Source organism: Chaetodon auriga, chromosome 11, assembly GCF_051107435.1.
Source record: "Chaetodon auriga isolate fChaAug3 chromosome 11, fChaAug3.hap1, whole genome shotgun sequence".
Classification (NCBI taxonomy): Eukaryota; Metazoa; Chordata; class Actinopteri; order Chaetodontiformes; family Chaetodontidae; genus Chaetodon; species Chaetodon auriga.
The window spans coordinates 7067485-7093735 of NC_135084.1; the positions used below are offsets into that span (position 1 = coordinate 7067485).

The following is a 26251-nucleotide window of genomic DNA, read 5'->3' on the forward strand; positions in this document are numbered from 1 at the left end:
GTTTTTAGCCTGCGTTTGTTCACATTTTGGCAAATTGTCACCATTAAAAAATGCTGAATTAGCAATGAGCATGTTGCCCAGGGATGTACAGAAAACTACCACTGTTTTATTTTGATATTGGAGAAAATGAAAAAATGGGACCTGGAGCTAAAGTGAGCATCTTTATGTTAATTTATCTCTGTGTCTGTCGTGTTTCACGTGTGTGCTCAGGTTTGACTGAGGTTTGAGTCCTAGAAAGAGTACAATTTTTAACACAAATTGTGGCTTCACGCCTCTCTTTGTGACCACCCTTCAACTCTCCCACTCCTGCCAGAGAGGCATGCGTCACAAATTGAAGGACCCACTTATAGTACAAGTCTTTTCTTTTGGCCATCGTCCCACGTTTTTGACTCCAGCTTTAGCTCAGTTTGCAGTGAGCCCACTGTTTTACTGCTCTATCAAACTGCTAACACGCAATTGAAGAGGAACTGTACTCATACTGCTACTCTGATTATGACTGTCCTTTTCATGTGGTCATTCACAGTTGATTTGCCCTTGCCTTAATAAAGGACGAGGTTTATCAGGAAAACTGTTGACTAGCTCATCTAGAGGTAACAATGGTGTCTCAAAGCCCGAATTTAGCAAACAAAAAAGGACACCTCAGTGGTTGTCAGCGATAGGCAGCAGGCAACACGCTGTTGTTCTGGCCTCAATCCTTCAATCGATTCCAGACAGCTTAACTTTTCACCTCATATGCTTTCCTCTTGCCCATGGCAGCGTTGGTCCTGAATGACAATTATGGTTATGAAGATGCATCTCTTTTTGGGCAAGCCGTGTTTTACCTTAAGTGAACTTCTCTTCTGTCTGTGGCCAGAGGCAGTCGGAGGGCTGTACGTCACGCTGAAGGTCAGGTTGTGCGAGGGGAAGGGTGTTGAGCTTAGTCAGTGAAAAGAATCAATATTAGCTCTCACTTGTCCAATTACTCATCATAGGTCACTCGGGAGGAGATATTACTAGGAGATACTTAGAGTTTTATCATTCCTAAGACAATGCTGATGAGACCACCCTCATTCATCCAATAAAGAACAGTTGAATGAAGCAACAATGAGAAGTACAGTAAGTAAATAGTGAACTGCCATCCCAAGGAAGTGATTATGCCCCATTGGAGCTGCTAATCTAAATTAAATCTCCCTATAATGAATGAAGCCACCATTGCCTCCCTCACAATTCTGACTGGAGATTATAAATGTGCCTGTTGTTGCGGATATGATTGATGTGCATGATGAGTCTGCCTCCTCATGTGTGTGCGTGTCTGCGTGTGTCTGTGTGGGGGCGGCTTTGTGGTTTGTGAAGCTGTGTGCAGAGCACCCATGTCTGCTTGTCGTCTTGCAGCTGGGGGACTATATATCAGACATAGCCAGTAACATGATGCTCGTGGAGGAGCATATCCTGTGGATGGCGCAGAATGAGGCCAGGGCGTGCACCCGGATCGTCCAGTGCGTGGAGCGTATTGCCGACCTGGCGCTGACTGAAGACAATCAGGTCATTTCTAAGGTATGGCTGGACTTTGAAACAGTAACACCGACACTCGCAGCCACAGTCAGACAGGGCAAAGGTTGATTAATTGACTAAATGTCCCATAGCTTTACCTTTTTTCTTGCAGCCTAGAATAATGAGAAGTTAATCTGGCTCAAGCAGATAGCTAGAATAAGGCAAGAGAAAGATAAATTGCTTCCTTTTGTTTCTTCTTGCTTCCGTCTATTTTTTAACCTCCCTGCTGTCACTTGGGATAAAAGCATGTGCTAAATGACTAATATAAAAATCTCTGCCCTCCCTCCAACCCTTCCCTCTCTCTCCCCTACTCCTCATCCTTGGCGTACTCCCCCCACCTCCAGGTATCTGCTAACATAGCTCTGGAGGCCTTTCTGATCCGGCCATCTAACTTTTTCGGTCTGTCCTGCATGGCACTTCAATGGCCCCCCTCGTCCGCCACGTCGCCCCTCCCTGACAGCCACTCCCACGCTGACAAGGACAGGAGCAGAGAGCGTGATGCCATGGGGGAATCGTTGCTCAACTTCAAATGCCACACTGTCAACAACAGCGGCTCACCGGCCAGTCAGCTCAGCAAGGTAAGGCGCAAGTTAATAAACGGTGTGAAACTTTCTAAAATACGCCATTCCACTCTTTTGCTTGGCTCTGTTGGCGAAATCCACCGAATTCAGCCTGAGGTCAGGAAACAGTGTTCTTTGAGTGTTTCTCTTTCTCACTCCCAGCGGGTTTTCTTTTTAAAGGCCACACACTTTAGTATTTCTTGACACCGTGTTCAACTGCAGGAGTGAGAGACGAAGGAGAGAAGATGTTCTAACAGAGGAGAAAGAAAGCGACAGAGAGGAATAAAATATGGGAAATAGAGTACAGCTTGTACAGGAGCTCGTGGGCACCATAAAATGAATTCTCCAACACCACACAGGTGAGGCATGTTAGACGGATTACCACCTGCCCTTAAGTCTGTTGTTGCCTATTTGTTGAGGCAAGATGACACCTTGTTTGGGTTTACTGGCATGCCATAGATCAGCTGGTGATAGGTGGGTTTGCACTGGGGGCAGGGCCTGCAAATAGGACAGTAATTTGGGAGTCAGTGAACGTGGGCCACTTTCCTGTGATGAATAAGATGGCCTTGCGTCCCTGTTGCTTTAAATCAGCCACGGCCCCACCATGGTTCCAGTTTTGGCTGTCCCAAATGACAAATATCACGTCAACAGACGAGGGACACTCTGCATCTGCAGACGGCAGGCATAACATTCACCTCCCCTGGCACTTAAGTGGCATTGTTCTGCAGAATTTGAACAGTTTGCAGCCTCTAGCCATTCAGTCCGCAGATGAATTCATCAGTGTGCATGTGAGCATCGCCTCGTCTGTGCATGTAAGTGTGTTTCAGCAGAAGAGAGCGTATGAGCGTGCATGCTTATTTCATTTCCCTCGTCCTCTTCTTCTTCTGTGGTGAGACATTGTCAGGTCTCTGCGGTTTTGTCAGCAATTACAGCGCTTAATTCTAGCTCCAGGCAGTGTGTAGAATGTGTGTATGTATGGATGTATGCATACATGGACAAAACTGCAGCGTTGGAGGTCACTGCACGAATCTGTTCAAAATCGCCCATTAATGATTTCCAGATGGATTAGGAAGCAACTGTGAGAAAGAGAAAACATTTATTTTGGTGAAGTGAAAGCACATCTCCATGCTCGCACTTCATAGTTTCGACAGGTTTCTCCTCATTCGCAAAATGAATGCAGACAAGAAATCTGTTGATTTCCCAATGCTAAAACCGGTTTGTTGGGCACAACCCCAACTCTTAGCACTGTGTGTCCTTGAGTAGCATACTTGAACATGAAACTCCCAGTGCGATGGATTTGGCTTTTCAGAAATTCTAAATACAAGAGTATGTGATGATGTGTACTGCACTCAGCTTCTCATCATTGCCTAATCTCAAGGAAGTGTCTGTGTCTTAAAGCAGCCTGGAAAAGATTCATATTTAAGAAGGAAAACTCCTGTCTGGCTTCTTGCTTTGAGCAACTCTGTTCCTGCTTGCTACCAATCATGAAATATCTGACTGAAATTGAGGATTTAATTACACGAAAGGGATGTTTTGCCATATCTTTTTATTAAATGCAGGAGTCTAGTGTTACACAATTATGTAAATATTTAAATTACCCATGAGGCAGGGGATTCTATTTTCTATATTGATCTATATTATCATATTTGATTTGAGCTATTACTGTGTGTGAGCTTGAGTTATATGGTGTTTCTCCAGGTGGGTCTGAATAGCAACAACCAGTTAACAAATCAATGGAGTTGTCATCGGGCCAAATAGCAAATATGTATTGCAAGGTAAAAACAGTGAATAAGGCGACTATCCTTGCCTGCGCATCTTCAGGTTCAACATATAAAAAATCAGCGGTCCGTTTAGTTGCTGCTTGCTAGCAGAATGTTTATTATTCGCACTCTGTCATAATTATTTCAGCAGTTACATTGAAGAGTAAGTGCCGTTTTTTTCTTGCAGAAAGACAAAAAATGAGGCAGGACAGGCTTGAAGAATGTCACACAAAGATGGAAAGTTATAAATAAATAGATACGATAATGAATTCAGAGGGAATTGCATTTGAAAAGAGCTATCAAAACTCTATTCTAGAAGGGACGACAATGATTGAAGTTATGATTGGAACATCTTTCTTGATTTTTTTTTTTTGCCTGTGTATCCACTTTGTCATGTGAGTCCTTCCTTCTCGAAGCTCATTGGCTCTCGCTTTCCTGCGTCAGAACAATTTCTCGCCCAAGCTGAAGCTGAGAAGTTTTTACTTGAGCTCTTCTTCACCTCAGTTCACACTTGTATCCATCTCACTTAATTCATCTCCCGTACGTTTGACTTTGCATGCGTTGATGCTGCCTGTAATCACATTTTTCTCTGACTGAAGTAAGACAAATGCTTGTGTGTAAGCAGCAAATTTGCTATATTGGAGGTTTTCCATCATGTTATAGAGAAAAAATGTGTTGTGCAATTGCGTCTTCACATAATCACTCGCATCCTGACTGCATCTCCTGTATCACCGGTACAAAACAGTGGTCTAATGTATACATTAGTGACTCAAGAAGTGACTCAGGGAGAGTTAGTGTATCACTGGCTAGCTGGCCTGGAGAAATCATAATCAGTGTACAGCTGCAGAACATTAGTGACTAAAGCCACTACTGTATCTCCATTAAGTTAATCTTGATTTAACAAGGCGCGTTGACTGAGAATATCACATAAATGAAGTGCTCAATTTACAGCAGCAGTCAGGGGGAGTGCTTGTAGGTGGACAAAAGGGTCATACATTCAATTTCAGGCTCAATAGGTGCTTTACTTGATTATTGCTTAAGTATGTGGAGAGCAGACAATATACATATAAACATACTGATGTATTAAGAGGACGGCACTTGAAAGAGACATTAATGCGAAGTCATCCAGCACAACAGTCCTTAATAAAAGAAATATTATTGAAATGAGTTTTACTGGCAATCTTGCTTCTAAAGACTTGATATATATGGGTAATTTTTAGAAAAAAAAAAAATCTGAAAAGGTCAGTTTTTGGGCATGAGATGAAAAAGTGTAATACTATTTCCACCTCATTTAGTGTGCAGAATGAACACAGCTCATCCTCCCGGGGCAAGTCACACTCTCACACCTACAAGAAGCCCAGTATTCACAGCTCCTGCTCCTCTGGAACAGTTGTAGGGTGAGGAGCGGCGCCTTGCTCGAGAGCACTTTAATGGTAATTACTGAGGGACACGAAAGTGACTTCAACAACCCATAAAGGGCTCTGTTCCATTGAAGCTATCACCACCCTGCAACAGCCTCTTTCTGTTTCTCCCCCCTCCTCTGCCTACCTTTCATTGGGCATGTGGGAAAGGCTTTGCCAATTACTGCTAATCTGAAAAAGTCTCATTGGCCGAATACTTAAGCGCATTCTCTGGCAACCAGTCTCACACACAAACACACAGACAAGCATACGCAGGCCAAGAATTCATATCCAGTTGGGAAAGCTGACAAAATTTGTTGACAAATGATGAAATTGAATAATGAAAGGTACACTCAGCAGCCACTTTATTAGATACACTTTGCTAGTATGGGGTTGGACCCTGTTTTGCCTTCAGAACTGCCTTAATTCTTCACGGCATAGATTCAGCAATGTGCTGCATACCTACATACCTCAGAGGTTTTGGTCCATGTTGACATGAAATTGTCATGCAGTTGCTGTAGATTTGTTGACTGCATGTCTATGATGCCAATCTCCCATTGCACCCCATCCCAAAGGTGCTGTATTGGATTGAATTCTGGTGACTGTGGAAGCCTATTTGAGTGCAGCGAACTCATTGTCACGTTCAAGAGACCAGTTAAAGATGATTTAAGCTTTGCGACATGGCATATTATGTGACTGGCCAGCAAGCCCAGTCACAGAACAAGCAGGCAGCACGCTGGCGGTAACAGTACACCAGCCCAGTGATGCAGCAACCTACTCGAATTTGTCCCTGTATGCCATTTTGAATCTTTAACGCAATTTTCAACTAAAATATCATGCTGCTGATGTTGACACAAGTTGAGGTTTTCTGCTTGTCTCCTGCAAACTGTGCAAAGTAAGTCAGGATTGCAAAGTTTTCATTATCAGGAACTTCACTTTTGGTTGGTGCCTATCTTCGATCTTCAGCATCTTGATGAGTTTGTTCTATTGGTTTACAAAACTGCAGCTGAAGGTGTCTTAACCCTGCATGGATATATGGATCTCGTATTTGAATGCTCAAGGCATCAAGTGCAAGTGTTGCCATGACAATAAGTAAACAGTACTTCAATTGGCTGAGACATATCACATAATTCAGGGTCTCACAGCAGGCTGCCTAAGCCTGTTAATGTGGAGGATACGTCTATGGAAGGAAAGCTTGTACACCAATTAGTCTTTAAATATATCCAGTAAAAAAACACCAAGTATTTGACTGAAGCAGATGTGTAGATGTACCAGGAGATAGCAGATGTGTAACATCATCTGGGGTTAAAAAAAAATAAGGCATGAGTAGTCATTCTGAATAGAGAGCCATCTTTTCTCCCAACAGGGAGGCGATGTGCGTGTTCAGAGTGTGAACTTTGTGCGAGATAGATACATTTGGTATATCAGGAGCACAGAAATAAATGCACCTAATGCACACTCACGCACACACAGACACACTACCCTATGACTCATCAGTTTAAAAGCACACTGTGAAGACTGCAATAGACACACAGCAACATCGCTTGTGATTAAGCATCAGATTCCACAAAGATCTAAACAGGCAGGAAAGAAGGGCTAGTTGGATGCACACGCAATCATGACTCTCCTAAAAACCGTGCTGTGTTACATTTGGTAGTGAGTTAAGTTTAAACCAGCAAATTAATTTCTTAAAGAGAAAGCAGTGCCAGGAATGCAAGGAATTATGCTTTGTTAAAATGTGTCAGAAGTAGTGAAAATGTTTATGTTTCCTGGGATTCACACACTAGTGTGGCAAAATGGCTTCATAGCACCCCCTACAAAATTTCAATGAGGTAGCCCTCACTGTATGTGTCACCTACATATACAGGAGTCAGTCAGGAGTCACACGTAAAATCCCGAGACTTAAAAAAATCCTCTTGGAGCCATGCCCTATATGCAACAGACTGTCAGCCATTTTGCCATTTACAGGTATTTTACTTTAACAAATTCCTCCTGGAGAAATAATCAGATCAGACTGGGTCAGTGCAATGTAAAGACCTCACCAATGAAAAGTTATTATGCTTTTGAGTTATCTTTGGCATGGCTCACAAAATTTGGCACGTCATGGTGTGATATACACTTGCTGTACTGGAACATGACATATAATTTGTGGGTCTCTTCTAGCACCACATAGACAGAGGAAGTGACATTGAGCTGCTTTGTGCAGTGTCCAGAACTCTGCTTGCATCTTTAATCCTGGTGATCATCGCCAAAGCTGATCAACATATCAGTTAATTGTCAGATTGTAATTTTTCAAATTCCTAATGAATTGAACAAACAGTATATCAGAATTTTAATGAAATGAAAGTTATCTTATATGAGCTTGTGTGATGTTGACACACGTCTTCATCGACTTCTAGGGTCTTTTCCAACAGCAGTTGGGTGCCTGAGTGTCATTAATAAGAACTGTTACACACAAACTTTTTAAGAAGGGCTTTAAAAGTGATTAATAGGCTAGCTCCTAGAAGCCCTGCAGACTTCCCCATAAACTCAGGCTGTTCCCTCCATCCTCATGTAAGTGACTGACTGGCTGAGTGATCTGCTCTCTGTCTCACTCTGGCAGAAGCTCTGCACCGTTTAGAGCCATTTTGGGTCCAACTGGACTAAGACACACAGCATATGGCCCTGCTGTGCCAACACATTGCCAAAAAGTGCTGCAATAAAACATCAGCACCTTACGTAATGTTCTCTATTGCAAAAGGATTTGCCTCCTGATTGATTGTCTGTATTTTCACAGATAGAGTTTGTCAAATGTGAAATTTAGATTGTTATAGAGGAAGACAATGCAAGTTCTCTTTATCATGGACATAAGTAGTAGAAAGCCTAATATTGTACTTGTACACATAGCATAGTAATAGTATGCATAAAGGGGAAAATTATTGCTCTTCAATAGAATCCATAAATCACACAGGTATCAGGAGCATTGCAGCGGCCCAGCGGTCTGATATAACGAGTCAGGCAGGGACTGTGTGTCATCTCCGTTTCTTTTTCTCAGTGTTTCATGTTGCTCACTGTCAGCCGCCAAAGAAACATCAGAACGCAGCAAAAAAGGCATTTTATATTACTATTTAGACCAGGGGTTCTCAAACACATCACTCAAAGGTCCACATATCCTATGTTTTATTCAAGGTCTGAAGTCTGGAGCGATAGGTGATAACAAAATAATATAAAATCAATTAATTAAGGTCATATCTCTTGTGTTTTAGCCAGCATGAAACAGTTAGTCCATATTTATTTCTGGCTCAGACATATTTTTACAACAACACTTATGCTAGTTGTAGAAATCATGGCCTAGAGAAAAGGAAACATTCTGTGTCTGAGATTTGGGAGCTGATAGCAAATTCTCTGGTGTAACGTTAATGTGTGACATTACACCAGAGAATTTATATATGTGTATATATATATGTTTATTTATAAGGCCACAGTTCATCTACCAATGAATGAGTCTTATTATTATAGTAACATTAAATGCACACATTTTCAAGCAAATTCATTAATATTCTGCTGGCTGGATGTGACCCGCTGGCTGATTGATATGCCGCTCAGTCCAGATGTGGACTGGAGTTCGGACTTTGAGATTCTCTAGACCACAGCACAGATGTCACAACCTGAAAACAGATAAAGCGACCTGGTATTAGAGCAACTGACATCTTTGCTGTGTAGGCACAGGCTGAATGTGATCAGGTTTATGTGACAAAAGAAGGGGGTCCAATCCTGGTTGTGTTCAGGCCCTCTTAAACACATGATTGGTATTTGAAAGCAAGGCTACGACTCCACAGCCGCACAAGCATTCTCTTAGTGGAGCAAGAGAAAAAGTCAGGAGATCCCTAAAGTCCATACCTGCCAACACTGAGATTTGAAAATGTTCCAGCGCCCCGCCCTGAACTGTCCCACCACTCTTACCACACACACAACACAAAAGGGCACATAAATTCAGCACTTAATTTATGTATTTATTACTTGAAGGCTGTATATACATCACTTACACATTATTGGACATTTGTGACACAAGTCAGACAATTGGCAGGAGAGGGTGATTATGAAAATGGATGGCAGAGATTCTATAAATACACTCATTGGTGCGCCATGTTTCTGCACCTCTTGAGCACATTTAATGATTTGTCACTTTTCCTTCTATACCCAAAGCCATTCATCTTCTGGGCACAGAATCCATCCAAAAATTATTGGGGTATTTCAGACTGGACCAGAGTGGTGGATCAACCATCCAGCCAACCCACCAGCATTTCCATCCTTTTACATGCCTAAAACCATGAATTCCTGTGTGTCTTTATGTCAGTCACACATTGGTGTCTTTTGACCTTGTAGATTCTCGTATTGTTCTTGATCACACAAAACCAAGTGGCATGATGTTCTGTATATAAGTAGACAAAGAAAGCAATCAGTGTCAGGTTACTGTTCAGTCATTATCCACTTGCTATGAATGCATCAGAATAAGATAAGTGTGCATTCGCTCAAATCATGCCTGAATATTAACCAAAGTATTCCACTGCTGACCTGATTTTCCATTTAACTGGGTTACTGAATGAGGTGGGGCATTTCAATGTTCGTGCTCGATATTTGCATGTTTTATAACCTCTTACACCAAACAAATGCGACAAGCATGTCTTTTTTTCCCACTATTCCCACTAGAGCTTTATATTCACATCTGTGTGTGGCGTATCTCACCCACATATTAATATTACAACATAGTACAGATGTAGAATATGCAAATGAACATTCCTTTTTCTACAGTCACTACTCAGTGCCATTTGATTGCAGACAGCATTCTTATCTTGCACATACTTTTCCAAATCTGACATAGCGAATGCTTTGGTGCATGAATGTTTCCAAAAATCGCCTTAGAAAACGTATGTGTTCTCTGTCTTCTGCCCTGCATCTCAGCTACACAGCTACACAGCTAACAAGATGCCTTTGACGCTTCAAATATTTAAAATATGAATACCATCTGCAAGAATTTGAGAAAAGAACAAATTTTTGGCACAGATAAAAATTGTCACACTTTTGAAGCCTTTTTGGGTGCTTGAGCTGAAAAAAGATCTGGTTAAGTGATATTTTCAATACTAGGTTGTGCAAATTTAGGTGATTGACAGTTCCAACAGAGTAGTTCTGGTGCATTTGCCAGGGTTTTATTGGAGTATTTGAAAAAATAACACATTGTACCCTTTAATACAAAGCTATTTACTTTGGACCCCTAGTCCCAGGTTGCATATGGCCATGGTTTGTCCCCAGTCCTCAACAGTCATCATGAGTCTATTCACATATCGTCATCAGCATCACCCCTTGATTGGTGTGAAATGGTCATGAAGGAGGGAACAAATCTTTCAATTAAATCTACAGACATTTCCATGAGGGGAAAATAATCTTATCACTATAAATCTCACCTAAGATAACCTCCATCTTGCACTATCAACCTCCTGACTGAGGACAGGGCTGAGGCTTTGAATGCAGTATTTTACCAACTGTCAGCTCACTGCCATAACATTCACACAGCTCTGCTTTACCAATGTGAAATAGGATGCTATGCTATCACAAGTCACAACTAGCCTGATTGAGGGATGGCTACTAGCTGGTACAGGCCGACTATCTTGCAAAGATTCAAGTGTGTTTAAGTGTGTATAGCTAATTCCATTTTATTTTCACTTTTCGCCAACACTGATGCACGATGAGTGATGTGTCTGTGGGGGAGCACAGACTACCTAGTTTCATCCTGTGACTTTTGGACAAAACCAATACCAATGGGGAAAGAGGTGTGTGACTTTCTGAAGTATGAATATAATTATCTATTAAAAAATATATAATTAGATTGTTTGACCCAAAGCATAATATCATCAGAACTACAAAAAATAATAGTAATAATAGTAGTTCTATATATATTTGCCTGTGATGATCTCTGCAGTCGTTGAAGAACTTCACTGGGAGTCACTGCATAATGCCAGAATTAAAATATGATACGACGAGCTACGAGTCACGAGTCAAACTCAGCACGTCTCTTCTAACGATAAACGAACTTAAAACAATTTCCAAAATTTAGCAGACCTAATGTTAAAACCACAGGCGATATCTGTGCAAAACATCCCCACAGTGCCCATTAACAGCAGCTCCAAGACAGTTTCAGCTGGCACACAAAAGGCCTGTGCAGCTCTCAAGGTCATGCTCATGTTAGAATAGGCGCCCGCTATTAAGAAATACTTACTGTATAACTTCTCTTTAAATTCCTCCCAAACGCCTCATTCTTGCTCAGGAGGTTATATTTTACCTCCTAATACCACCATAGGTTCAGCAGTTAAAAAACACCCTGAGTATACATCCTTAATTTCCCTACATTATTATTTCCTATGTTTATTTATTATATAATATATTAACTGAACATCTCGTGCGTGTCAGTATATGCTCTGCTGGTACACCACTTGTTCGAATAATTACACTGTGAATTGGGAAGACTGCACTGCTGTACGTTGCGTGCTGTAATCAATAGTGTTACATTTCTATATCTCAACACATTCTGTTGTTTATCTGCTTCTCATCCAAAACTAAATCTTGAAATTTGCGATTAAAATGAGCATTTGAAAAAGCACAGTTTTCAACATCTTTTCAGCATCGAGCCTGATTATTGAGTGTCTGCCGGCTGACCTTTAGCTGGTATCACACTGTTTAATACCACAGTGTCACTTTGTTTGGAACAGATTCGGAACTAATTATCCCTAAATTACACAAACATATGGCATCTTATCCTATTTCCCAAGTCAGTGGGCATTATCCTTGAACTGAATTGCAGAGTGTATGGTTCATTGAGGATGACAGTTTGGGACAATATTTACCACTTTAGATCTCCCTCTTCCTTGTCATTGACAGGTAATTAGTGGATGCCTTTAGGCTGAACGGGTGGAGTATTCCCACCTCCCTCTCTCCTCAGATAGCCTCTCTCTGCTCCACAGAGCTCCACTGCTTTTTAATTACAACCACCCGGCTCTGCGTGGGTGTGTGTTTGTTTGTTTGTTTTTATTTTGGGGGGGAGTGTATGTGGATGTGTTTGTGCTTATTGGTGTGAGGGTGTGTTTGGATGTGTGTGTGCGTCAGCCGCCCCCCAGGTTAAGACTCTATCTGGGGACACTGTTGCAGCAGAATAGAGCTGGGGGCTGCCGCACAGTAAGCGAATCCTCTGTGTCAGCACAGGCATCTAAGACACCCAAATATGACCCAGTTTGTCCTTATTCAGTAAACACGGCGCTTTATGAATGTGAATGCCTAATGTCCTGATAATTTGCTTCTAATTGGAATATGTTAGAGATGCCTTGTGTACAGTTCTCTAATAAGCAATGGAGGATTTAAAGTACTTAACTCCTGCATGAACAGTGCAAGGCCTCTTCATCAGCTCGTTGACCTGCGTCTCTGTGTGGAGGGGGCACAGATTGAGGGAATCTTCCCTCTGTATTTGACATGCAAACAACTGGAGGTTAATTGTATGGGTGTTCAAAGTCAAACGGCAATGGCCATTGGATGGGTAGTAAGGATTTATTAGTTCATGTTGTGCCTAATAATGAATGGGTGTGTTGTGCATGTGTGCATGGGTGGGTGTATATATCTGAAAGCATCAGTGTATGCTTGCGTGTCGTTTTTAGGCAAACACATGCACACTTGCATCATGTTGCAAAGATGTGACTTAAGCATTTGCAGCTCACATACGAATGAGGCTGCACATCCATGCGGCTGCGTTCTGCTCCACAGTGAGAGGGCATATATAGAAATTTTATTCCGTCCCCGAGGAACTGCATCTCTTTTCTCTCTTTGCAGCTCGGTGAAACAAACAGGCCTGTGATGCAGCAGTGAGAGGCCTTGAATGCTAAACACATCATAAGAGAGGAAGGCAGTGGAGAGGAGGAGGAAGGCGGAGACAGAAAGAGAACTGGAATGGAAAAAGAACAAGAAATGATGCGATACAGCAAAAAGTGACAAATGAAGAACTGGAGACAGACAGGTGGACGTATCCATGAAATAAGGAGTGAGAAGTGAGATGGAGAGACTTAGCAGAGAATAAGAGGTGGTCATATTAAGAGCAGGAGAATGAGAGAAAAATAGTCCTATCAGTGGCTGGAGATCAGCAGGCCTTGGGGACTTCTGTCCATTTCCACAGAATGAGAGACAGAGATTTATTTCCCTTTGTAGAGGAGCGGCGGGCTTCATCCTTTACTTTCTTTGTAGAGTCTTTGCTGGACAAGTTGTCCCTAACTGAATCATTTGTCCAATCCCATCTTTTCTTAAGATACACCCTGGGAGCACCTGGGTCACTTCTGGCTTTAATCGAACCCAGGGAGCACCCACACCTTCATGTTCCTTTTTGCTCCACCTGATTTCCCAGTCGTGCTGGATATTCCTCTGTGGTGTTTAGCGCAGTGCTTACCAAGCCCGTCTGTTGGCTGCGTTGTCCAATGCAGTCTTTTGCTGCTGCGCCACACTGAAGAGATGAATGGAGGCAGTTTCTCATCTCTGACTCTCCTTTTTTTCATACATTTAGCCAAGATCTCATTTACTCTGTGGTGTGCCACACTCTTATCAGGCGAGCTGTACAATACTGTCAGCCAGCCACGTCCTGACAGCTACTGTAGAAACGACAGCTCTGGCCAGCCCACTGCTTTAGGAAAATAATCCTTTGAAAAATAGGTCATATTCAATTATATATTGTATCTGCATCTTAATAGTGTCCTCTGTAATCATGTCAACGGGAGTATGGTAAAAAGTCTCCCTGCCTGTAGCCACACTGTAAACCCACATCACTTGTAACAGCATCACCTTAAGTGAGCAGAGAGGTTTCATAGTATAGTGTGAAATGGAAAAATTCAACCCTGCAAATAAACTTTTAAAACTGTTCTAAACTGACAGAGGAACACTATTTAGGTTCTGATTTCACAAATCAAGGTAGAGGGAGTGAAAATTTTCAGCTTTCAGTTCAGCGCTGCAGTGTGTTTACACAGGTTGGTGCAGGCCACAGAGCCGACTCCAGTCAAAGTCAGAATGTTTGCGGGATTCTCTTACATGGCAGGCAAAGAGCCAGAAAGCCAAAAGGCCAAACGTAGACTACATGTTTTAAGGTTCTTTTTTTCTTTTTTTTTTTCTCAACCATGTTCATTTTGTTACCAGAACTCACAAAGGAAAATTTTACATACCGGTCTGTTGTTATGCCTCTGAGCTGTCAACAGCTGTGGATGGGGCATTATGTTTTCAGGTTGTCCATCCATCTATCCATCGGTTCACCCCATTCTTGTAAAAAACACTTTTCTGGCCATTATTCAACACCATATTTCACATTTGCTCAGATGCTGAATTGGTGACGCTAATCTTGGGCGTCCACCTTGAAACTGGGCTGATTGTGTAGATCTTCTGTGCTGCCAGCTGTGTGAAGCAGCCATGTTTGTAGCTTCTTTGCAGCGACAACCATATTTGAAGCATTGTAGTCCAACACAAGCTGATTGGTTTTGCTGATATTGAGCTTCAGGTGATTGTTGTTGCACCATGTGATGAAGGACAGTTGATTGGAAATTCCTTTAAATGCAGCACAGCGCCTGTGTCTCTCAGGTCTAATGCACAAATTTTGTGTTTTCTCATGTTCTGATTTTGTTTGGGTGCCAATAGTTTTGAAAAAAAAAAAAAAAAAATAGATATTGTTTGTAGTGCAATTTGCAATGTTTTGGTCCTTAGATCTTCATAAGGTTAAAATTGATTAACGCATTTTGCATGTGTGTGTCTGCTGGATTTTTGTGGTGCAGTCACAGTCAGAATTTATGATCTGACCCACGTCTATCAGACTTTCTAGAGTGCAAGAACTTTTTTAGGAAATATTCCCTGCTGGGTGTTACTGGTTAAAGGCAAAAGTTAGAACATGCTGGACTGGGATCTTCAAAGCCTGTAGCAGCACCCAACTCTGTATTACTACTAACAAATGCCAGAGTTGAAGCTGACCAGTGAGGAAGAACATTTGCCAGTCAGTCACATCCTGTGAACTTAATGCTCCATCTGTCACAACGTTAAGACTCAGTGAAGCCTGGAGCCCTGTGCTGTGTTCACTGCACCCTCTGAAAGTGGGGGGAAAAATCAGTAATGAAGAAATTATTGGCAGTGTTATCACAATCTTTCCCCATGGTGTACAGTAAAACTGATACACTGGCTTAATAACTCTGCTGGTTTAACTTCACTTGCAGGATTACATGGCCATCTAAAATTGTCTGGCTTCTGAAACCCTAAAATTTAGAATGCAGACTGAAAATTTGTCGTGCTAAAAACAAGGCAGTTTTCCTGGAAAGTTGAAGCTGATAAAAAGGTTTTCTGCCAACAGTAGCAATATGGTTCATGTCCCAGTGTAACTCTGAAAGTGAATGAGCAACATCTTTCCTCCCTGAACCACAGATGACGCCAGCACTAGAAGACCGGCCAACATTGGAAGAAGCCTGTTGTAGTGGGCGGCTGCCAGCTGTTTATGTGTGTCACAAAAAAAATGAGGCAAGGCTTTGCTGAAAGCTCCCGTGTGTGCAAAGCAAACTTCATCGAGATAAATAATATAGGTCTAAATTGCACATCTGATGATTCTAACAGTTTAAATGACTTAACTTTTGTGACAGCTGCTGACATTTCAGCTCTGAAAACAGTTAACTGTGCCTCCAGTTGACATGACATTAGATCATTATGGCCTAGTGACGAGTTGGACTTCCTCTTTCACTACAGTCACATGGCATTCATCATCCTGAGCCCTCTCACTGACACTTATTTGACCCCTCGCTCCAGTAATAAAGAAGTATGTTTTAGCATTGGCATTTTCCAATCTAGACACCAATAACCCTCCCACATTTCCCATTCACAGCTATCTGATCTCTTGCCCTTTTTTTCTGTCTCCTTATCACTCAAACACACACACACACACACACACACACACACACACACACACTTATATTTTAGATGAGCATATTACTTTTTTTGTTTTTACATGAGATTGAAATGTTGCAGATGTTAAAGAACAAGAAGTGTGGATAATAGTGCTAAACCTCTAATATATGAGATACTGCCTAGAACATTAACCCTAAATATTATTATATATATTATATATTATAAATATAAATATAAATATATATAAATATATATTGCTCTGCTGCCTACACAGACTATTCTGCTTTTAATATATACTATTTTATGGACTGCCATCACAATAGCGTAAAACTCACAAATCCAAGCACATATATACACACACATTTTAACTATTCCCCTCACTCGCAGCTCTCCCTCCTCCTTCCCTCATCCTTCTTCTCTGGCTCTTTTCATATGGCTAAAAGCAGCCAACGCTGAGCCAACTGGCTGAGTTTGCCTCCCATGCCTCCCATGCACTACTTAATCTCGCCTGTCCTGCTTTATCTTCCACCTTTGCTTCTGGTCTGCAAATCACCACTCAATTGACTCCCATTTCTATCCTCCTTTCTCTCCCTCTGCCTTCCTCTGTGTCCTGCAGTAGGCACCTCCTTTCCAAAAGTAGGATGCAGCAGCAGGGAGTCCTTTGCAATCCGTCTCCTCTCTTCCCTGTCTCAGCTTTATACACATAACACCCCCCCCCCCTTCCCTTGCGTTTCTCTCCATCTGCAAGCTGCTGCTTTCATCCTCTCATCCTCCATTCTGCACTACGTGGGGTAATTAGAGGTAAATTAATAGGACATTAAGATGCTCTAAGATCAGGTTGTCCAAGGTCAGGGCTCATATGACAGGCATGCAGAAAAATGCGAGAATTAACAACTGACTTGGTGTGATACACCACCTCACATAATGCACACAAAGATATTTTGGTAAGCCACAAGGTCCCTGCAAACTCTAGTGGAGCAGCTGTTGATATGACAGCATCCATGTAAACCCTGTAAATTTTAGGCGGTTTATAGCAACCACATGCTTTTGAAACTAGGACCCTGATATCTGTTTGACATCAGCTCGTGTTGCTTGGTTGATGTACTTTGTTAAAGTGAAATATCTGGAGCTATGAACATATATTTGTACCCTCTTGAGTAGGAAGCACTGAAATAGCGTGCACGCTCAGCAACATTCTTTCTATGAACAAAATCTACAAACTCTCATGCAAGAGAAACACACATTTTTCCAGTAGATCACAGTTTTACAGCCCCCTATCACTGTCATTTCAACATGATCTCTCCTCCTGCGTCCCCCTCTGACTTCCCTGTCTTGTCTTGGCTCCATCCACCTCATGTTTTGGGGAAACAGTCTTCTCTTATACCCGCGAGAAAGAGAGGGAGACATGTCTTTTCTTAATTGCACTGCAGTATGTTTGGATGTTGCACCATCTGTGGAGCTTCTGCTGTTCCCTCAATTAGAATTCTTAGATCAACGAGATTGGAGTTTTACTGCACTGCCAGTGTTTGCTCAGATGGAATCTGCTGCAAGAGCACCGGCTCTCACAAGTTATAATTACAGTAACACTGTGCTCCTTTCTCAACAGTGGGATATCCGTCTCTCTCCCTCTGTATATTTCTCCCTAATTATTGTTATTCCTCATGTGGAAATGGTAGTTTTCTCCCCCCTACTGTATCTGTTACTGCGCTGTGCAAAGCTGTAAATTTGGCATAGCAGTTACGAGTCCTCCCACAGAGTGTCCATAATTTTGGATTTACTGAAACAATATAAGCTGCTTAATTTTGATGAAACGTGTGTGTGTTCCATTCAGGAGGAGTGGAACAGATAAATATCCATGCTGTGCACACATAGACACAAACACAGCCTGTAACCGTAGAGACACTTTCACTGAACCTATACGTACTCTACCATACGCTTCAGAGAAACCCTGCTGCATTTGCTCATTCCATTGGCTTCATTTAGATTAGTGTGAGTTTTGTGAGGGCTAAACTGGTCTGGCTGTTGTTTAAAACAGATTCTAGTGTGGATTTGTCTGTCGTGAACTATTCTTGAATCCATGCGCTCATCAAAGAGCAATAGTACCACGCAAGTTTTTGAAAAGGTAAATAAACACAAAGGGTGCAGCAAAATGCTGCTCAGCTTACTGTCAGTCACCAGAATTTGATTCCAATGTAGCACTGATGCCTGGATGAATGCAGAATGGCAATGACCAAAACCTTCCAATGAATGAGTTGCCTGTCAATTCATGTAGCTTCCTGTTTTCAGCTCTGGGCTCATTTGTAATGGAGCAGTGTGAGTGCAAAAAAGACCAAAGCTAAAACTGATCTTGAAAGGAGTGTGTCTGCATTCAACGCACAGTATGGAATTCTGCAGCAGGAGATCTGTCAATCAAAACAGCAACAAAGGAGTTTGGTGATGTCATGAAGTAGCATGGGATCATGGGAGTTGTTGTCTTCATTGCTAAAAACCACCGCTGAAGATGAAAATCTATCTGATTGTGTTTGTGTTTCTGTTTTTCCCCAGAACTTATAGAAACTAGAGGGGGTAAAGACAATATGACGCCACTGGGTCGCCTGGGTCTGAACGTTCTAGTCATTTTTAGACATTTTAACGTGGAAATGTTTTATAAAGTGGTGCATTGACACCAAGAATGTAGGTAGCCTTCCTTTTGTTTGGTTTCTTTGGACGGCTGAGGACAGTCATTTAGATTTTTGTCTAAGTGATTCTTCACTTAGTAATGAGAATGCAATCTGAACAAATTGTAACTCTGAGGTCTTTGGGGTTTAATAAGAAAGATATCGACTTCTAGCAGCCGGCAGTTGCTTGTTCTTGGAAAATTAGAAAACTAAGGACAAACCACAGTCTAAAATCCATCATGCTTAGATTAAGGTTACAGGCGCTGGAATCAGATTTGTTTTGATTCCCTATCTGGTGAGATGACAGCTCACCCACACTCTGTCCAGTTAATGAGCTTCTTTTGAGCCTGTGGACCTGTTTACATGCACTGCTGTGATTCTAATTGTGATCCTAAATGAACCAAGCATAAATAAGTTCTGTGCTTCAGGCAAAGCAAACAAAGTCTTGGAATCACTGCATGTTTAGATTAATGCAGAGCATGCACCTATTTTCTTTAAATAGCGCCATGTCTGTTAAATATTTGCGGCTGTTATAAATGTTTTACATGGTATATTCATTCAGATGTTGGCTACTTTATCTTAAATGCATTGAAAGAATTTGAAAACTCATAAAGTTGGTTTTCCCAAGGCTGCAGACAGTTGTGGTGCAGTAATTTACAGCTGTATAACAAATCTCCACCTTGTTTTCCTCTTAGGACACCTTTCAGCCCTGTAGCACCATACATTACACATACTGCATCCACAGTATCCACAATACATGTATTATTCTCTGCTATGACGGCACAAATAAGGAATCCTCGCTCCTCATTCAGGCTCACCTCTTGAGTTCATTGCTGCATCTGCCCACCCACTCCTTCTGCAGTCTTCTTCTCCCACACACTCCTTCACAAACACCCTGTCATCACTTTAGAGTCAGACTCAGAATGCACATTAGTGTCGCTCTCCTCATAGCATTTATTGTAGCTTATTTTGCAATTTCATTGGTTGTCCAAAATTCAATGGTCAGTACGCTCTCGGGCTGCACCAGGGGAATATAAAATGCAGCTATATAACACATATTCAGCAGTACATTAGCACTTGCCTACCAACATGGTACACTGGGGCAATCTCTACAATTTCCATCACAGCTGCAGCCAAACTGTGCGCTGCCCTGTTCAGTTGCTCGTGTTTAATCTGCTGTTTATTGTGCATGCCTCTGTAGTAGTATGTGGCCTCTAGTTTACATTTTGTAGGTATTTTGTATTCTGATCCAGATTCCTTCTGATTGGATTGATACCTGCATTGAAATGGCTTGCATGTTGACTCTGTCCAGTCTAATAGCTACCTGCCGTAGATATGGAGCAGGGTTAGGGTTACTGCAGTAATTACAATAGAGGAGAGTGATCCTGCTCCACAGGCCTGGAATGTTAATGGCTTATCAGGCCTGGTGCATATGATTGCAGCTGTAAGACAAGGAAGCTGAATTCTGATGTATTTTTTAGCTTCCTTCAAGTCGGTCAAAATCAGAGTGAACATGTTTGGGTTTATCTTGTCAAAGCTGCATTTATTTGTTGGTTTGTTGTTTATCATGAAGTATGTGTTTCATCGAAGGACAAAAAAAAAATCCAGTGCAGAGAGATAGCTCCCTTTGTCTTTTCACGCAAATCAAAGACAAAGGCTATCGCATGTTTAAGGCAGCAGCACAGTGTATGTGGGATTGACTCAGTAGTAAACTACAGTACCCATGGTCATAGTAATGGAGGAGCAGGTCACCCTATTCAACAATGTGGCCCAATGATGTGTTTTTAACAGTTTTTGGCCATCAGCTGAGGTCTGTGGCGCAGAGGAATAAGATCTATCAGGAGCTGGCTACACAGGCTGTACTTGTTGTTTCTGGTCTTTCATGGGACTTTTTGATAATTAGTAAAAGAAAAAAAAATCAGCAACCTTATCCTTTAATTCACACGTTCTCTTCCTCAAAACCATATTGGGTAGCCTTTAATCACAGATCCATCCTACTAATCATATGCCTGAGTCCAGTCAAAGAGCTCATTTTCTTTGGTCTGTGTCTTGCCTCAGATTCACTGTCTTCACTGCATCCATTATGTCAGGGATGCTATCATTGTATTATCCTTGTTCATTAAGAGTATAACTGAAAAGCTGTCTGTACTAGAGTATCTATTAAGAATCCAGATCACCTTCAGTGCCGAGCAACAGGCCACTGTGATGAACTTCTTTCTCACTGCTAATTAAGGCCAGAATCTGATGCACACTAATTACCAAATGACAAGAAATACGCAGGAATTTGTCTTGATGACATGAGTGGAGAAACATTGCACATACGAAGTAAAGGCCAGGAGATGATTCTTTTATCCAAGAAAATGGGGCACAAGTTCAAATAATATTCCCATCCAGCCTGCATCTGAACACCTGTGTGTCTGTACTGTCAGGAGGAGGGAAGGTAGACTTCCCTAATTATCTTTGCTGCTGTGAGCTTGTTCTTTCTGTTCATCCCTCTCTCACACGCATTGAAGTGTGTCACCTTTTCCCCAGCTGTGTAATCCAGTGTGGCGCTGCTCTGTGTTCTCCTGAAGAGCATAAGCAACTCTCAGCCCCACTAATCCATACTGGAGCTCTCAACTTTTTCTATGCACAGCATCCGACTCAAATCCTAAGACGAGAGATCATCTGTATGTATTTGCCAGCAGCTCGGCTCATCTCGTTAGCTGACTTACTTTGCATTCACTCCGCTTCCAGCCATATTGTTCTGCTACTGTCTGATGACATAAGGTAGCTGACAGCCTTCCTCAGAGCCAGGATGAAAATCCTGGTTGGGAAATACTGAATTCTTTACTTTTGCACTGACCTAAAAGTAGACAAATTTAGATATATTCAGTCTAAAAATATTGGAATTGGCTCATAAAATACTTCAGTGTGTACTTTATGTGATGTCCTCAATGGTAGCTACAGCCCTCACAGCTAGAATAGCAACTGCTTTGTACTGTAAAGCAGTCCAGCAGATTCCCTACTATGTATGACCCCACAGCATGCGATCTATGCATTGTGCTTGTGAAGTGTACAGGTATAAAAGTGACAAATTTAAGGAAAGAAAAAAGTTAGCGTGTATATTAAATGTGCTTGATTTTTGAGTGTGCTGTTCATAGACACTATTGTCCCTCAGTGAAGTGCAAAATGAAATTGAAGGAACTTTTCAAGGCTGAAATGGAATTAAATCAAATCGTGGATTGTGATGATCAGCACCTAGAACAAACAAATTAATGAACACAAGGACGCACATGCTTGCATGCATGCATGCACATTAGTGACATGATACAAATTTCAGTTTCACATTATTCTTCCAAAGCAAGGCAATGTGCCAGGAGAGAGAGACGGGGAAATTAGATTGCTAGCCAGCAAACATAAACATTGCTGAATTTACAATACTTTAAAAATTGGCCTTGCAAATGTTGTATGAGGGAGGAAATGCATACATTTGTTTGTGCTAGATACTCACAGTGCATTTTAGTGAGTAGCACCTAATGTTAACATTCAGGAAACTCCAGAGGACACCTTCAGTTGGCAGCGGCATTTCAATGTAGCAGTATGATTGACACTAGGTATCACTTTCTGGTAGTACAAAAAAATGAAAAGTATAGTCATCCCTTGGATAATAACTATAACCAGACTGAGAGTCTGCAGCCATGCTAGCAGCTCTTTGAGGCTGTAGGATGTAACATCAGTGCTATGAGTTTAATACTAATGTTAACAAGGCAACATGCACACAGTGAGAGTGGCAGCATGCTGATGTTTCAAAGGCTATGTCAAAATGGTCACCAACTTAGCTTTCAAATGAAATGGCAAATGTGGACATTAGGATGGACAACCCGCCATGTTTCACTGCAATCCATCCAATAGTTTTTTGTGTGTGACCGTGGTTTCAATATGAACCAAGGTGGCGGCTCGACCAGCTAGCTTTTCCACCCTGACAGCTCCTGATTTCATTTAGGGTCACCAGCAGCTTGAGTTGTTTGGCTGTATTTAAAATATCTTGAGATTTCCATGAAATTTGCTCTCATCCTTGTCAAAACTATGAACATCAGAACATAGAACATGTATGGTAATAGTATATTGTATAGGCTTGGGGTGGTGAAATGTAAGACACTTGCAGATTATCAGCTATCATTCTTCCCAGTGATACTGCACTTGATCATTTACGTTCATTATCCCAGAATTAAAGAAATGTTCTAAAGACTAATGCACCGAGTGAAGTAGGGCCCTGTGATTTCAGTAATGCAGAAAACATGGATGAAATCACAGAACTCACAGAATCAGCTGTAAAATATCTGAAATGTTGATGAATTTTCTAAAAAAAAAAAAGTGTGTTTCACTACCATTAAAAGTGTTTTTTTTTTTTCAAAGCACCTAAGCTGAATGAACAGAAATAAAAAAAAAAAACTATGCCACACGCATGCACACACATGCACACACACACACACACATACACAGTCATGTGTGTAAGATGTCCTAAGAGAGACTGAGAGGCCTTGCGCTAATAAGAGTCACTTCAACAAACTCAGAAGTGCCACCACATCGGCAGATACATGACCCAAGTTTGTTGAAGACTTCTTGGCAGTGTGAGTGGAGTCACATGATCTGTTAGAAAAAATGAAAAAACCTCCGTCAGTTTCTGGTCAAGTATTGTAAACAAGGAGCAGCGTTGCCTGAACATCAGACCCACGTACCGGTGTGTTCGAGCTGCACATGGAGGCTGTCCTGCACAAGATCTATTTGATTAAAAAACAGTGCAATGCTGTGTTCCATCAAACTAATTGATAGTCTTTACATTTTTTATATTTTTTACTGAAGGGATGTCACAGGGCCCTAACTGAGCATCTAATAATGAATGAGCTGCTACAGCACAGTTTCTCTTGTGAAAAAAAGAACATAATTATGAAATGAGAAAGTAATGCGCGCACACTGACTCCAAACCACACATTTATTTGAATAGACAATGTTTTGATCCCAGTCGAATCTTCGTCAGGTGAAAGGTTTGACCCGGAGTCAGTCTGCAGGCAGTGCTGACAAGCGATGACAAGGTTTCTCTTGTGACAGTCCTTGTGGTGTATTTAGGCTGAGGTTTGGCAGGCGGATGGGTGATTTGTGTGCGTCACACACAAGTTTAGGGGCGGGTGGGGGTCACAACAGTTTAAATAATTCATCCCAAAGGTCTCCAGAACAAGGTGTTTCCGACTGGATTGCAGTACCTCTCCTTTCTGAGCTGCTTCAACAGAGAGGCAGGCAGACAGTGAGATGTGTTTCTGTCCTGGCCAGTGGACAGTGAACGTTCATAATTCATGAGAGTTTGATAAGGAACTAAAAGCCTTCCCTTACTTAGACAAAAAGCAGGTGACAGAGAGGTAGAGAGAAGAGGAGCCAGATGGCAGACAGAAAGGAGAGTCCATCAGGCGGGGATATTAAGGCGTACAGAGCGAAGACACCGAAAGGCAGAGAAAAGGTGAGGGTAATTATAAAAGTGGAGGACTGAGAGGAAGAGTCAGGGTAAGAGATAGAGACAGAGGTAGACATAAATAAAGCATGAATGAAGGAGGGAGAGAGAGCGAATTTTAAATGTTTTTTTCTTCCCTTGAGAAAGCTCAGGTTGCCGTTCTCACCACATATCCCAAGATGCTGTTTGTGCCACAAGGGAGTTTTTGAGCAAAACAGTTCAGTACTTAGTCATCCTGTGCAACAACATGCATAAACCTGGACCAGCAATTCTTCAGCGCAAAATATATTTTTCTCAAGTAGAGGGATTCTGAAGGACATACCCATCCTATAAAGATCCTCTGCTATTGAATTTAAATAGGATGATTATTGTAGACGAGAGATAGGTGGATAGCCCTCAATGCACTTCTGAAAAATGCAGAAATTCTGATTTTTTCCCCTCTTCTGTCCCCATAAGCACTCTGGTTTTTGCAGGTCTTTCTGTGCCTGTGTGTCCCTGGCTCTGCTTCAGTGGCAATGGGCGATCATTAGAGCTCTTTGCTCCTGGCAGCCGCACAGTGGTCCGAGGATCTTACTGTTGTCTGGAAAGCACGGAGCAGCAGCCAATCCCAAAGGACTACAGGAGGAGAGGAGGCGCGAGCCGTGCTCCTTGTGCAATGATTGGTGCATTGTTTCAAGGCGCTCGCTGCCTGGCAGATTGACAGCTTGGGATGCATTGAAGGAGGGCGATAGGAAGGGGAGAAGGTGAGCAGTGAAGGATGGAAGGAATAAAAAAAAATGAAAATGCAAGTGGCTGCTGTCTGCTGCTCTTTTAGATAACATTTCTTTGCAATTTTACTTAGTTTTAGTGGAGATTTGATGAGATCTGAGTGATTCTGTGGGTAGAGGTGCGCTTCCATGATATGCAAGGTCTCTCTCAAGTAAACAGAAACCAGAGGTGACTAATTCCAGCTTATTGCAGTTCGTCTTATTTTTGTAGTTTTGACCACCGTTTCTATCATTGTGGGCATCAAAGTAATTCACTCTCTGTTAAACCTCTCCCCTGAGCAGGGATTGTTCAATCATGACTTAGCAGTCATAACAAGGCAGGTCAGGCTTGTTGAGGTTTGGAGGGTTTGGACGGTGGTGTCTCCTTTTTAAGCCCTTCCAAAACACAAGAGAAATTGCAAGGAATAGATTAACCAATGTGTGTGTCTGCTCTGACATAAGCTGTGATCATTAGTATGTCCAGCTCACCAGGTTACAGCCAACATCAGTTCTTTGTTTCCATGGTGTCTATGCAGATGATCAACAGGAGGGGATGTTGACTGTTGAAGAAGTCAGTCACAGACAGCACTTTAAGCCAACTTGTAGATGTAATATTAGCTTAATTAGCCGGCTAGCTACTAAAAGTGATAAAAAGCGTAAGCAGCAGTTTCAGCTCATGGTAGCTGGCTAGAAATGAGAAGATGCTTTCGCCAATTAATGTCTAAAATCAAGGTTTGCTGTTTCACAAATTAATAAGAACTGCCGGTAGTACATCAGCCACCGTTATCACTGTAATGTATATGTACTGTGTGAAAACAGAAAGCTTGATGGGTAACAGTAACTAGTGTTAGGACTTAGGGCTAAACAGTTGCAGGGATGCAGAAGCACTTTCCCAATGGGTACACAAACAGATGCAGTCACACAATCAGATGGGTAGTAAACAAGCCAACAGTTCAATTACACTTTCAAAACCACTTAATTTCGATGAAGAGAGCTCAGTTGGAAAAAGTGTAACATTACTTGTTTAGGTTAGCAACAGAGAAAGACTTAGTGATTAGACCCCACTGAGCGTCTTCATGGACACAGGAGGTACAGGACAGGATCTAGATGTTCGCTGTGGTGGTGTAAAACCAGCAGGCAGAAGATGGAAACTCTCAGTTGAGTCACCCAGAACATCGTGA

General features: G+C 41.9%; 1 protein-coding gene across 1 annotated transcript in view; it reads left to right on the forward strand.

Moving 5' to 3' along the window:
• Positions 1-26251, forward strand: part of adgra1b (adhesion G protein-coupled receptor A1b) — a 149251-nt gene that overhangs the window by 51205 nt on the left and 71795 nt on the right. The window contains exons 11-12 of the mRNA XM_076743519.1: positions 1372-1533; positions 1875-2108. Of these exons, the coding sequence (XP_076599634.1) occupies positions 1372-1533; positions 1875-2108 (396 nt within the window). The remainder of the gene's footprint in view (positions 1-1371; positions 1534-1874; positions 2109-26251) is intronic.